This window comes from Hemicordylus capensis, chromosome 9 (genome assembly GCF_027244095.1).
Source record: "Hemicordylus capensis ecotype Gifberg chromosome 9, rHemCap1.1.pri, whole genome shotgun sequence".
Taxonomy (NCBI): Eukaryota; Metazoa; Chordata; class Lepidosauria; order Squamata; family Cordylidae; genus Hemicordylus; species Hemicordylus capensis.
In genome coordinates this window covers 31,497,024-31,508,970 of record NC_069665.1, presented here as the reverse complement: position 1 = coordinate 31,508,970, position 11,947 = coordinate 31,497,024, and the positions used below count along the sequence as shown (strand labels likewise).

General features: G+C 54.7%; 1 protein-coding gene across 1 annotated transcript; it reads right to left on the bottom strand.

Annotated features, from left to right (window-relative positions):
- Positions 1-913: 913 nt before the first annotated feature.
- On the bottom strand, positions 914-10,644 carry DEF8 (differentially expressed in FDCP 8 homolog). The gene is made up of 12 exons (XM_053271603.1): positions 10,487-10,644; positions 8,570-8,704; positions 6,735-6,835; positions 5,742-5,891; positions 5,304-5,445; positions 4,771-4,935; positions 3,906-4,033; positions 3,116-3,229; positions 2,836-2,916; positions 2,499-2,639; positions 1,982-2,091; positions 914-1,826 (listed from the first exon to the last, which is right to left on the bottom strand). The coding sequence occupies exons 2-12, from the start codon at positions 8,691-8,693 to the stop codon at positions 1,724-1,726; spliced, it is 1,359 nt and encodes a 452-aa protein (XP_053127578.1). The 5' UTR covers positions 8,694-8,704; positions 10,487-10,644; the 3' UTR covers positions 914-1,723.
- Between the last annotated feature and the right edge of the window lie 1,303 nt (positions 10,645-11,947).

Below are 11,947 nucleotides of genomic sequence, written 5' to 3'. Positions count from 1 at the left end.
CGGGCGACGGGCGGAGATGAACGCTTGTGTTACCAGAAAAATAGCACGGCTAGAACAGCCTAACTCTGAAGTCTATAGTTCCGGTATGAAACTCTGTCTCCTTCCTTTGCTGGAGAGTGGGTTTTTAGTGTACTCAACGTGCAGATCGATGGATGCATTGGAACGGGAAATGTTTAACTCAGTCCTGATTAACTGCATAGTCACACATATTAGGACTTATTTCTTAATAGTCACCACTGACAGTGTCAAAATCCCATTTTCCTGCACCTGACACCAAACAGTGCCGAAAAGGAAGAGACCATTTTCACATTTCTTCTCGTTTTGATGAGATTGTCACCGTTTCCCAGTCCTCAAATCAACTGTATAAGAATTTAAACAAGAGCTTAACCACAAAGACTTCAAAAAACTCTGTGCCAAAGTCTCAATTACACTGAGAACATAGGAAGCTGCTGTATACTGAGTCAGACCCTTGGTCCATCTAGCTCAGTATTGTCTACCCAGACTGGCAGCAGCTTCTCCAAGGTTGCAGGCATGAGTCTCTCTCAGCCCTCTCTTGGAGATGCTGCCAGGGAGGGAACTTGGAACCTAGATGCTCTTCCCTGAGCGGTTCCATCCTTTAAGGAGAATATCTTCAAGTGCTCACACTTCTAGTCTCCCATTCATATGCAACCAGGGCGGACTCTGCTTACCTAAGGGGACAAGTCATGCTTTTGACCACCAGACCAGCTCTCCTTTCCCCAAGTTCATTAGTATTAAATCAGTATTAAGCTATCTCCTCATTCCCTCCCTCTCCCACACCACCCCAAACTTATGAATAAGCGCCAGTGGATAAGATAGAAAAGCTTTTCTAGAGAAAAAGGTGAAAAGGAGGAGAGAGCCAGCACCCACGGGTAAGCTAAAAACACACTAGAGCAAGATTTACATAGAGCTTTATTTAAAGTGATTTTAGTGCTCACGATAAATTACTGTGGTTGATGCCCCCTTATTCTCTTTGTGGCTGTTCCAATTTCATGATGCATCAAGTCCTTTGATTTGGCTACCACCAAACGTCATGGAGATGGTGGAGAGAAAGGGGCATTCTCTCCCCGGCTCCAGCACAGACATACTACACGTTAAGTCAGAGGAAAATGACTTATAGGTCTCGGCAGGTCCCTTAAGCCAACCCCGCTGAAAACAGTCTTCCTTGCTAGTGTATCAACATAGTGTCTCTTCAGCTTTATCCCAGAGCCAAGTTGCCTGGGATAACAGACTCCCTGCACAGAGTGCTATGTTAATTCGCAATTGCTGAAGGAAGCAGGCAGCAATCCTCTTGCACCACAGTCAGGCTCCCACTTCTCCAGAATTGGTCAATTTGGCAAGATCCACCAGCAATACCTGGAGTAATTTATTCTTGGGCTGAGGCACTCCTCCCCACACCCAGAGCCAATCTTCTCTCTGCTTCAGCCTCACACATCTAGGCAAGGAGAGTCTACCAACACTGGTGCATGCAAGACAGTCTCAGCAGCTCTTTCAGCAAGAGAGAGTCTAGGACTGAGGTTCAGCACCAGCCCAGCTGCACCATTTTCTGGCTTTGGACAGTTCATTCCCAGCTGTGCTCCTGTGAGAAGTTCCCTCCTTGCTCCTGTGGGGCTGACCTCCTTGCAGGCAAATACAGGTGAAAACTGGCACAGTGGTTGCACCTTGTTCCTTGGTACTGTATCCCTCCTGCCAAGGGAAGGCATTTCTATGCCTGCAGCTCCATGCTGGGATCCCTGAGCAGGGACTGCTTCCTCAGGTTGAGCCGAGCACACTTGGGACACGTAGTGGAGTTGTCATAGTAGCAGTCCCTGAAGCAAGAGAAGACACACAAGAGTTCATCACTTTTGTTCACCTGGAGGAAAGAGCAACGTCCAGCAGATTCTCACTAGCACCCCCATGCCTAAGAGCAAGAGTAAGCCAGAGGAACTTGTAAGCTCTGGCCCAGATCCAGCTGTCCACTCACCTGTGGAAGACGGCCGAACACTCCATGCACATTGAGGTGTGGCTGTCAAATGGGAAGAGGACATCTCCTTCTTTGCAGAGCTCGCACACAAAACCCTTTGCCTGGCACCGCTGTGGGTGTAAAAGGAGGGCCAGTCAGTCACCAGCCCCACTTTCACACACACACTACATGGGGTTCACGACATGTTTCTCTCACCACACAATTACACCATGGCATTGCTGTTAGCACCAAGTTTGTTAGCTTGCTGCCTGCAACACTCATAGCTACATGATCCCACGCAAGAGGTATGGCTAAGCTGGGGAAAGGAATTGCATTTCCCACTGCAACAAAATATTCTTCTTGGAGCACAGGGAAAGTGCAATTTACCTGCAGCAGAAGCACTGTTTGGAGCAGAGAATCTGAATCCCTCAGAAACAGCTCAGTAACTGAAGCAAGTGCTTGTGGCAGGATCTCCCCAGCCCCCACTCCAGCGAGGCCTGGTATTTATAGAGCATCAGCTCCCTGCCACCATCCTCACCTCACAGTCCAGTTTGATGTGCTTGGCAAAGAGGGTGTGGATCTCTGTCAGGGAGCAGCTGAGGCGCCCAGCATTGATGTCAACTAGGTCTTGCAGCGAGTACATCTCATCATTCTCTACAAAGTGCTGCCGGTCCTGCAGCTGAAGGGAGAGCGCGATTGCTCACCACCAGTGCACAGTGCACACAAATAAAGTGCACGTGCATGTGGAGAACAGAAGCATGGCAGTGCAAGCAGAGGGCATGACTGCAGGACTGAAGGTGCACCACATACTAGTCCCTGATGTTTTGCAAAAGCTTCTCGTAGATATAGAGCTTCATGCTCAGCTCCCTCCTGACCTGAAGCAGCAGACGGGCCTCCATGGCCTCCTTGCAGGTGATGAAGTATGGCTTCATGAGCAAGATGTCCTGGCGCAGCTTCTGCAGAGGGAAGAGAGGGACAGATTCCCAGCAGCTTTTCTGAGTAATGGGGCTGGGGAAGAAAGTGGCCCAACCTCTCTTTTGGGTAGCCATAGGTTTGTGCAGGATACATCACGTTCGATTCCTAAGTGCCATTCCCTCCCACCCAAGAGGCCCGGGATCCAGGCCAAAGATATCACTCTGCCCCGCAAGTGCTCACCCGGATCTCCACCAGCTCTTCCACATAGTTGAAGAGCAGAGGGTTGATCTCGCGCAGTTTGAGTACAGGCCGTGACACCATCAGCGCCAGGTAGCGCATGCTGCACCGAGATACCTGGAAACCACAACCACCGATTAGGATAGAGAGCAGTGATGTGCATTATGAGTGCTGGGCTACAATGGAGCAGTCCTGCAGGGCAGCAAGCGGGATGCCTACACTGGCCGCAGCCCAGAAGGGAGCAGCGAAAATGGGCTTTGCAAACAGGACTTAGTGCTGGCACCTCTCCTCAGGCTCTACCTCTCTCAGGGCCAGCAACTAGCGATCCCTAAGAGACAACCCCTGCTGTCCCAGAAGTCTTAGGTGCAGATATGGGGGAGGGAAAATGAGGAAGTAAGGAGATGACCCATACCCTCATCTGGAGCCAAGCACGGGTCCCAAGAGAGAGGATGTTTTCCTGGGATTCCTTCCTCCCCTCCACCTCCAATCCTACTCAGACCTTATCTCCACAAGTGCTTAGGGATACCACAGCTATCATGTGCAGGGTCACAACGGATCAGGCCAGTGGCCCATCTAGCTCCCTGTTCTGCCAGGAATCACCAGCTGGTTCACAGACAGGACAGCCAGCTCATTTTTGTCCAGCCACACCATCCAATTCGTGGAGGCATCCTGCCCCCAAGAATGGAGGCTGGGCCCTGGACGGCAGAGGCCACCTTCCGCCTCCCCCTCCTGGCCCGGCTGCTCTTGCTCCACCCTCTGGCAACAGCAGGCCGTGGGCACGACCGCTCCGTACCTTGCGGGGCTCAAAGTCCCAGTTGTGGATGACCCTGGCAGGGATGACAGCTTGGTCGTTCCAGTGGCAGTTGCTGCAGTAATAGAGGCCTGTGTAGTCACACTGCCGGGCCTCATTTGGGACTCCCCCTGCAGAAGCACAGAGGAGGAGAGCAGCATGGGGTCAGAAAAGCCCAACAGACTGGACAGATGTCTGCCAGCCCTGAGGAATAAGCCACATTCACTAAGCCAGACTCAGTTCAAACAATGTGGTTCTTCACAGCTGAGCTAACACAGCATGATATATATAGTCTTATACTGTATATAATGTATGTATGTATTATATTGTATGTATACAGTCCTCCCTTGCCAACCGCGAGGGTTCCATTCTGGCAAAACCTTGCCGCCGTTGGCAAATTTGTGGTTGGCAAGGCATGAAAGTCTATGGGAAACGGGGTTGGGGGGGAACCACAACCGCAAGAAGACCTAAAAGTAAAGGGGAAAATACAAAAGATTTGCTAAAAACAACAAAAAAATCCTGTAATATCGCCAAGAGTCACCAAGACGAATGGGCAGATCGAACCTCTGAACCCCGCCCCCAAATCGCTGAAATCCATCCAAAAATCACTTAAAAACCTCGCCAAATGCGGATACTCAGGTCGCGGTTGGCAAGGCTGTCACAATTTCCCATTCGCACATACTCAAAACTTGTGGTTGGCCAAGGGATGGCTGTATTTGCATGTGTTTGTCTTTCAGTCCCCCCAACTGCTCTTTGCCTCAGCCCAGGCAACATGGTGGGCCCATACGGGTTCATGCTCAGGGAGAAAAGGAGCACAGGAAAGTCCACACAGGCCCCAGCAACATGCCAGTCCCAGCCCCAGACTTACGGAGTGAGATGGGCACCCGGCACTCAGCACATCTGTAGTCCTGGCTGTCCAGCCCCGTCTCTGGGCAGATGCTAAGCTCATACTCAGCCTGGTGGCTGACCTTGGAGCGCACGCATGGCTTTGTGATGAGGTTCAGGCACTTGCTGTGGCAGCGGTAGGAGCACCCTAGAGGCAGAATGCACCACTGAGAACCACACTCTGGTCAAGACTCTATTTCTTCTCTGAAAATGCCTTCATCCACACTGGGGATCTAAAATGTCTTCAAAGTGGACTTCCCCCACAGACAAATACAAAAAAGATGGAAGGCTCTGCCCTTCTGGTGCACTATCCAGTGTCACGGAGTTCCACAGGGCAATGGTGAGTAAGAGAAGGGAGAAACCCTACATGTTCTCCATTCAGCTTGGGAAGAACCTGGAGCACCTCTGCTCCCGGACAGCAGAACAAGGAGGGTGGCTACATTTGCCTAAGGGGCAAGTAGATAGACTTGGCCAGTGAGCAACACTCCATGGGGAAGAACTATAGGGGCTCCTTACCTGTGCAGGTGTACCAGGTCTGGAGGAGCCCCCAGATGATGGTGCTGCACTTGTCACACGTCTGCTTCACACTCTTGCTCTTCTCCTTGTAGAAGCGATGCTCCAGGATGACCCGGATGTTGGGCTCATCCTCACTGGGGTCCTGCAGCATACACAGGCAGGCAGGCACAGATGTTCAAGGGGCTTCCAGACACTGTGCCTCCACTGGGCCCCCATCCCTCCCCGAAGCACTCTTGGAACACAGACCTCTGGTGCTAGTAATGCTGCTCCTACAGTTCTGCAGCCCTCTGCAGGCTATGCAGCCTTGAGCTAACCCAAGAGAGGGCCCTTGTGGGGTTGGACCCCCGTTCCACCGACTTCCTCTCTAGCAGCTGGAGGACCCAGAACTCTACGCTCCACGCCCCCTCTGCGGCTCAAGGCCACAGCCCTCCTCTGCACCTTCAGCTCCTGGAGTTTGAGGCGCAGGTGGATGAGCCGCACGACAGCATCTTTTTGCTTCTCTGAGTTCTCGGGAAGCTCCAGGATCCTCCGCTTGCACTCCTCGATCGCCTGCCGCAGCTGCTCAATGTCCGAGGCTAGGAACAGCCCCTGCAAAGAAGGAGGAGGAGGAGGAGGAGGAGGAGGAAGAGCAGCTCATTCCAGAGCTTCCAGTGTTGGGACGGAGCACCCGGCCACCCAATCAGGACAAATACCCAACAGCCTGCCCCGTCCAGGCTGATCACACACCGGTAGCTCTCCCTACCCTTGTCCCCGAGGTTCAAGTCACGCTGGAGAGATCTAGCAGAGGGCCATGATGCCTAAAAGGCCGCCACCCCGCCATGCGAATCTGCCCACCCTCCAGAATCACCAAGGGAGGCTCTTCTGCACACACTCTTGCCTCCTGAGGCCTGACCAGTGAGGAGGCGGAAAGGGCCCTTTTTGTGGTTGCACCCCAGAATGTGGAGCTCCCTGCCCTGAGAAATTCCCAACTTGACTGGAAATCTCCAGGCTGACATCATGCATCTGGTTATGTAGATTCTAGGAAATGTATTAAAATGAATGACTGGAATGCCCACTGAAAAGCCCTGGATCCTTCCAAACGGCCATAGGAGTGCATGCAATTCAATGCATTCCCTGGCATTTGAAAGGAAACCATTGCATTTCAGTGGGCGTTCCAGTCATTCATTTTAGGATGTCCTGACACTAGTCCACTGTAGGACTTGCATGCTGATGGTCCCCAGTTCCGTCCCTGGCAGCATCTCCAGGTAGGGCTGAGAGAGACTCCTGCCTGCAGCCTTGAAGAAGCCGCTGCCAGTCTGGGTAGACAATCCTGAGCGAGAGGGACCAAGGGTCTGACTCAGTAGAAGGCAGCTTCCTGTGTGCCTATTCTTATAGCTGAACCTCTGCAACAGATCAGGACAAATATCCAACAGCAACCACCCCTGCTCTCACCACTGGCCGTGAGAAGTGATCCTCTGCCATCCCCAAGTCCATCACGTGCTCCGTGCACCGGAACTCGGGCAGATCCTCGGGGGACAATTCCAGGCTCAAGTCTACGGTTGGAAGAAAGAGAACAAGGAAGGAAAGGGAGTGAGAGCTGGACCTTGAGCAAGCAGTCGCCCTGCTCTACGGGGAACCTGCACCCTTCCAGCAGCCTGGAAGAACAGAGTGGCAGGCACCACATGGGATGCAAAGGGCATCTACTCCAGGGATCGGAAACCGGATGCCTGTCCCCCAACCCACCCCAAGAACAGCCCTGCTGGGTCAGGCCCAAGGAAGCCTCTCTAGTCCAGCATCCTGTTTCACACAGTGGCCCACCAGATGTCCCCAAGAAGCCCACAGGCAAGAGGCGGAGGAGAGCATGCCCTCTCTCCTGCTGTGGCTCCCCCGCAACTGGTGTTGAGAGGCATCGTGCCTCTGAGGCTGGAGGTGGCCCACGGCCACCAGACTAGTAGCCACTGATAGACCTGTCCTCCATGAATCTGTCTAAGCCCCTTTTAAAGCCATCCAAGCTAGCGGCCATCACCACATCCCGTGGCAGAGAATTCCATAGATAAGTTATGCGCTGTGTGAAAAAGTACTTCTTCTTGCCAGTCCTGAATTTCCCAGCATTCAGTTTCATAGGATTACTCCTGGTTCTAGTGTTGGGAGAGAAATTTCTCTCTGGCCATTCTCTCTGCTCCAAGCATAATTTTATACACCTCGATCATGTCTCCCCTCAGTCTTTCTTCTGAACTAAAAAGCCCCACAGGTGTTGTAGCCTAGCCTCATAAGGAAGGTGCTCCAGGCCCCTGATCATCTTGGCTGCCCTCTTCTTCTGTGCCTTTCCCAGTTCTACAATGTCCCTCTTAAGATACGGTGACCAAGTTGCCCGCAGTGTACAGTGTACGCAGTGCTCCAGATGTGGCTGCACCACAGATTTGTACAAGGGCATTCTAATACTAGCATTCTTATTTTCAGTCTCCTTCCTAATGATCCCTAGCATGGAATTGGCCTTTTCCACAGCTGCTGCACACTGTGCCGACACTTTCAGCACACTGTCCACCATGACCCCAAGATATCCCTCTCCTGGTCAGTCACCGACAGCTCAGATCCCATCAGCGTATACTTGAAGTTGGGGCTTTTTGCCCCAACATTACAGGGCATTCATCCTGACAGCCCCGCCACCCGCCGCCACGCTCTCTCTCCTTTCCGTGGCCTGGAGCCACCCCTCCGCCCCCGGTTAGCAACACTGGCTGGCAGCACAAGAAGCTGGCCTTCTACATACAACACAACTTCTTGTGGGAAGAGCCGAGATTAGAAGCCAGGAAGCAGCCTGCCCACAAAGCTGGGCTGAGGGTCACATGTCTCAGGGGAAGCCCACATGAGAAACGAGACACCGCATTCCTCTGCCAAACCGCTTTTAGGGAACTATCGGTGGGGTGGGGAAAGCAGAGCCAGTTCTCCCTCTCGATTTAAAAGCAAAGCCTGGTGAGTCACAGCCTGCCCAGGCCCATCGGACCGGAAGGTAAAATGGGGTGTGCATATGGAGAGTGGGGTTACATGAGGCTTAATTATAGAAATAAAGGGGTCAGAGGAATCTCTGCCCTTGGTCCCAGGTGTGTGTATGTGGGGGTTGGCAGCTGTGTTTCCCTGGTGAGAAGAGAAAGGCACTTTGTACATGCACATAAGCACTCTCTTCTCAAGCCTCCTGGCTTTGAGTCGGGCAAAGTCCTGGCTCTGGATCCAGATCTCGGCCCAGGTGAGGCGGGGCAGCGGGGGAAGGCGAGCCCAGTTGGGCCACTCACCTTTCCTTGGAAAGTCCTCGCCAGTCCCCCTGGACTTCTGGTCATGCTGGTTTTGCAGCAAGGCCTTGTTGAACGGGTTGAGGTGGCCCTGCCGGAAACGGGCCAGCTTCTCATCATATTCCATAGCAGTCCGACCTGCAGGAGCCACACAGGGGCCAAGGTCAGGGCATCACCAGGCCGAGCTGGGCAAAGCGCCCAGGCCTCCTTTGAAGCCGACGTGGGCGCTCGTTTGCTGCGCTTAGGGGGTCTCCGCCCAACCCAGCCCCACTCAGGATGGGGTCTCCCATACGGCGCCTGCCTTCAGAGGGACCTTCCCCGCTTCTAAGGGCTCTGCCCAAGTTGTTTGTGCCCCAGAAGGCAGAAAAGCCAGTTCTGCAAGACGGTCAGAGCAGTTCCCTGCAGCGTCATGCAGGCATCCAACTTAGCAGCTCACGTGTAGCGCTTCCAGAGCGATGAGGTCATTGCCAGTAACTTCCTAGGAATGCACCACTGGAGCATACAAGGATGCAGGACCAGAGGCCTGGGCACCTCCTCAGCAGGACTTTTACCCACGTGTACCAGGGGTGTGCCCAAGCCTGGATCCTCACATGTTGTTGGACTACATCACCCCCCAGCCACAATGGCTTTGTGGCTGTGGATGATGGGAGTTGTAGTCCAACCAGCTTTGGGACACTCAGTGTCGGGGACCCCCTTCTCTGGGCCTCGAATCCTTGTTTGTCCTTTTAGGAGGAAGAGGACACTTGGTGTGGTTTGGAACTGGTTTTAGGCAGCTTAAACGTGCAAAGCTGCCTTGTTGCTAGTGAGACTCTCGTCCGTCATACTGTCTACACTGACTGGCAGCCGCTCTCCAAGGTTACAGGCAGAGAAGGATCTTTCTGAGCCCTGCCTGGAGATGCTGCCTGCCAGGGACTGAACCCAGGACCTCCCGCGTGCAAGGAAGGGGCTCCACCTTTGAACTATGACCCGTCGTCCCCCCCAAGCTGTTCAAACCATTAGTCCTTCTAGCCCGTTGCTGTCTACTCTGACTGGCAGCAGCCCCCCAGGGTTTCAGACGGGCTTTCCCATTCTGACCTGGAGAAACTGGGGACGGAGCCTGAGAATGTTTGCAAGCAAAACATGCACACTCTCCCCGCTGAGTTGCGGACCCTCTTTGGAGATGAGCCAAACCCAAATGTCTGGCTCGTCCATGAACGTTTTTGAAAGTTATCACACGCGCTCTCCGAAGACGAAAGAAAAGGCATTTGGTGAATCCACACCCACCTGCCACTCGCTCCGCCAGCCCACCCACAAATTAAGGGATGATGCTATCTCCGTTGGAATGGCAAGCCAGGCGAGAGGAGGGACCCGCAAGGGGCTTGCCGGAGGCAGGCAGCTTAAGCAAGCCAGACAAGCAGCATCCTCGGGGTTGCTTTCCAGCCTGTCCCGGCGGGGGGGGGGAAGGGAGACGTCTCCCTCAGCGGCCCAAGGGAGGCAGGGCCCTCCTAGAAGCCAGAAGGCTCTGCAGCCGCTCAAGGCAGAGGCAGGGCTGGCGGGAGGGGGCGCCTTCATTCTGGGGGACCCTCCAGGCCACCCACCAGGAGGCACCAAGAGCTTTGCCAGCAGCGCAGGCCGCTCTCCGCCCGCCAGCATCACCTCTGGCCCCACCGCCGCCCGCCCCCCGCTTGCAAGGGGCCCGCTGGTGGGCGCTCAGCCGGCTGGCCCGGGCGCAGAGGCAGCCGCCCCGTGCCCAGCACAGCACCGGACACAGAGCGCGCGCGCGCGCTGCAGCTCTCTGGGGAGGCCGGAGGCCACGACAAGGGGCGCAGGGCGTCCCCCGGGGAGTCTCCCCCCGCCTCCTCCTCCTCCTGGGGGGCGGCCAGGCCCCCGGGGGGGGAGAAGGAGGAGAGCCCGCTCGCGGTGGACCCTGGGCCGACTCACCTGCGCGCCCATGGGGGGCTCTGCCCGGCCCGGACGCTCCGCTTCCTCGGCTCGCTACATTGTAGCCAAGGGGAGGCAGCCACAGACGAGCCCGGCCAGACCAGCCGCCGCCGCCCGCACTGCGCCCGCTGCCGCCCCCGCGCGGATCGGAGGAGGAAGGACGCCCACCTCCCTCGGCGGGCTCAGTCCGAGCGCCGCCTTCTCGTCCCGCCACCTGAGTCCTGCGCCTTCTCGCCACACTGTTCGGCCAGCCCCCTCCTTGCCTGGCAGCTGCAGCGGTTCGGAGGAGGTAGACTGCTTCTGACCATGGAGGAGCCATTCCTAAACCTAACTTTTCACGGCTCAGAAGAGCACCTGCCTGGCTGGATCAGACCAAAGATTCACCTCCCCCAGGGTGGCATTCCCAGCCGCGGGTCCCCCAGATGTTGGTGGACTCCATCTCCCATCGTCCTGTGCGTGGCTGGGAAGGATGGGAGTTGGAGTGCAACCGCATCTGGAGGACCCGAGGTTGGGCACCCTCCTGCTTCCTTCCCACAGTGAGTGGCCCTGCAGTTACTTCCAAGAAGCCCGCATGTATGTCATGGAAGCAGAAGCCCTGCTTTGAGCAGACGAAGCTGCCTTATGCCGAGTCAGAACACTGGTTTGATTAGCTCGGTATTGTCTGCAGGGACAGGCAGCTGTTCTCCAAGGTTTCAGAGAGGGGGGTCTTTCACAGCCCTACCTGGAAGTGCTGCAAGGGACTGAACCCAGACCTCCTGTTTGTGAAACAGGTGCTCTACCACGAAACAGCTCCCAGCCACTGCTGTTCAGAAGTAGGCTGCTTCTGAACCTGGAGGTTCCATTCCGCCGTCATGACTAGTAGCCATAGACAGAGCTCTCTCCCATGAATTTCCTTGCGGACTATAAGGAAATCTCCCTGCATACCCCATGTATGGAACTCCCTGCAACAAGATGCAATGCCGGCCACTAAGCATGGACGACTTCGTGTGAAGAAGTCCTTGCTGTTGTCTGTCCAGCTGCCCGTCCGTTTCTTGGATGATGACCCCATTTCAAATATTATGGAACAGGCAGAAAAACTCTCCCCTGACTTTCTCTGTAGCACCCATCATTTTAACAACCGCCATCGTATCCTCACTGAGCTTCCCAAGCAAGGAGGTGGGGAAGCTGAGATTCAGAACTTCCATAAACAGAGGCAGTATATCTTTGAGTAGCAGGGGATAAACAGCAGAGAGCTGTTAACTTCAGGCCTTGCTTGGAACTGCCTTTCGCTGCCACCCCTCTGGCATCATCTGACTTGAAACAGGGCACGGTTTGGGGCCACCAAGGCGAGGGCTGGCTCCACTTCCTAATCTAGGACACACACACACACACCCCTCTTGCAGGGGAGGCTACACAAACAGGACAGTTTTTGAGTCGATATGAGTGTCCAAACCAACAGATCCTTTTCTGCTTTGGGGCACT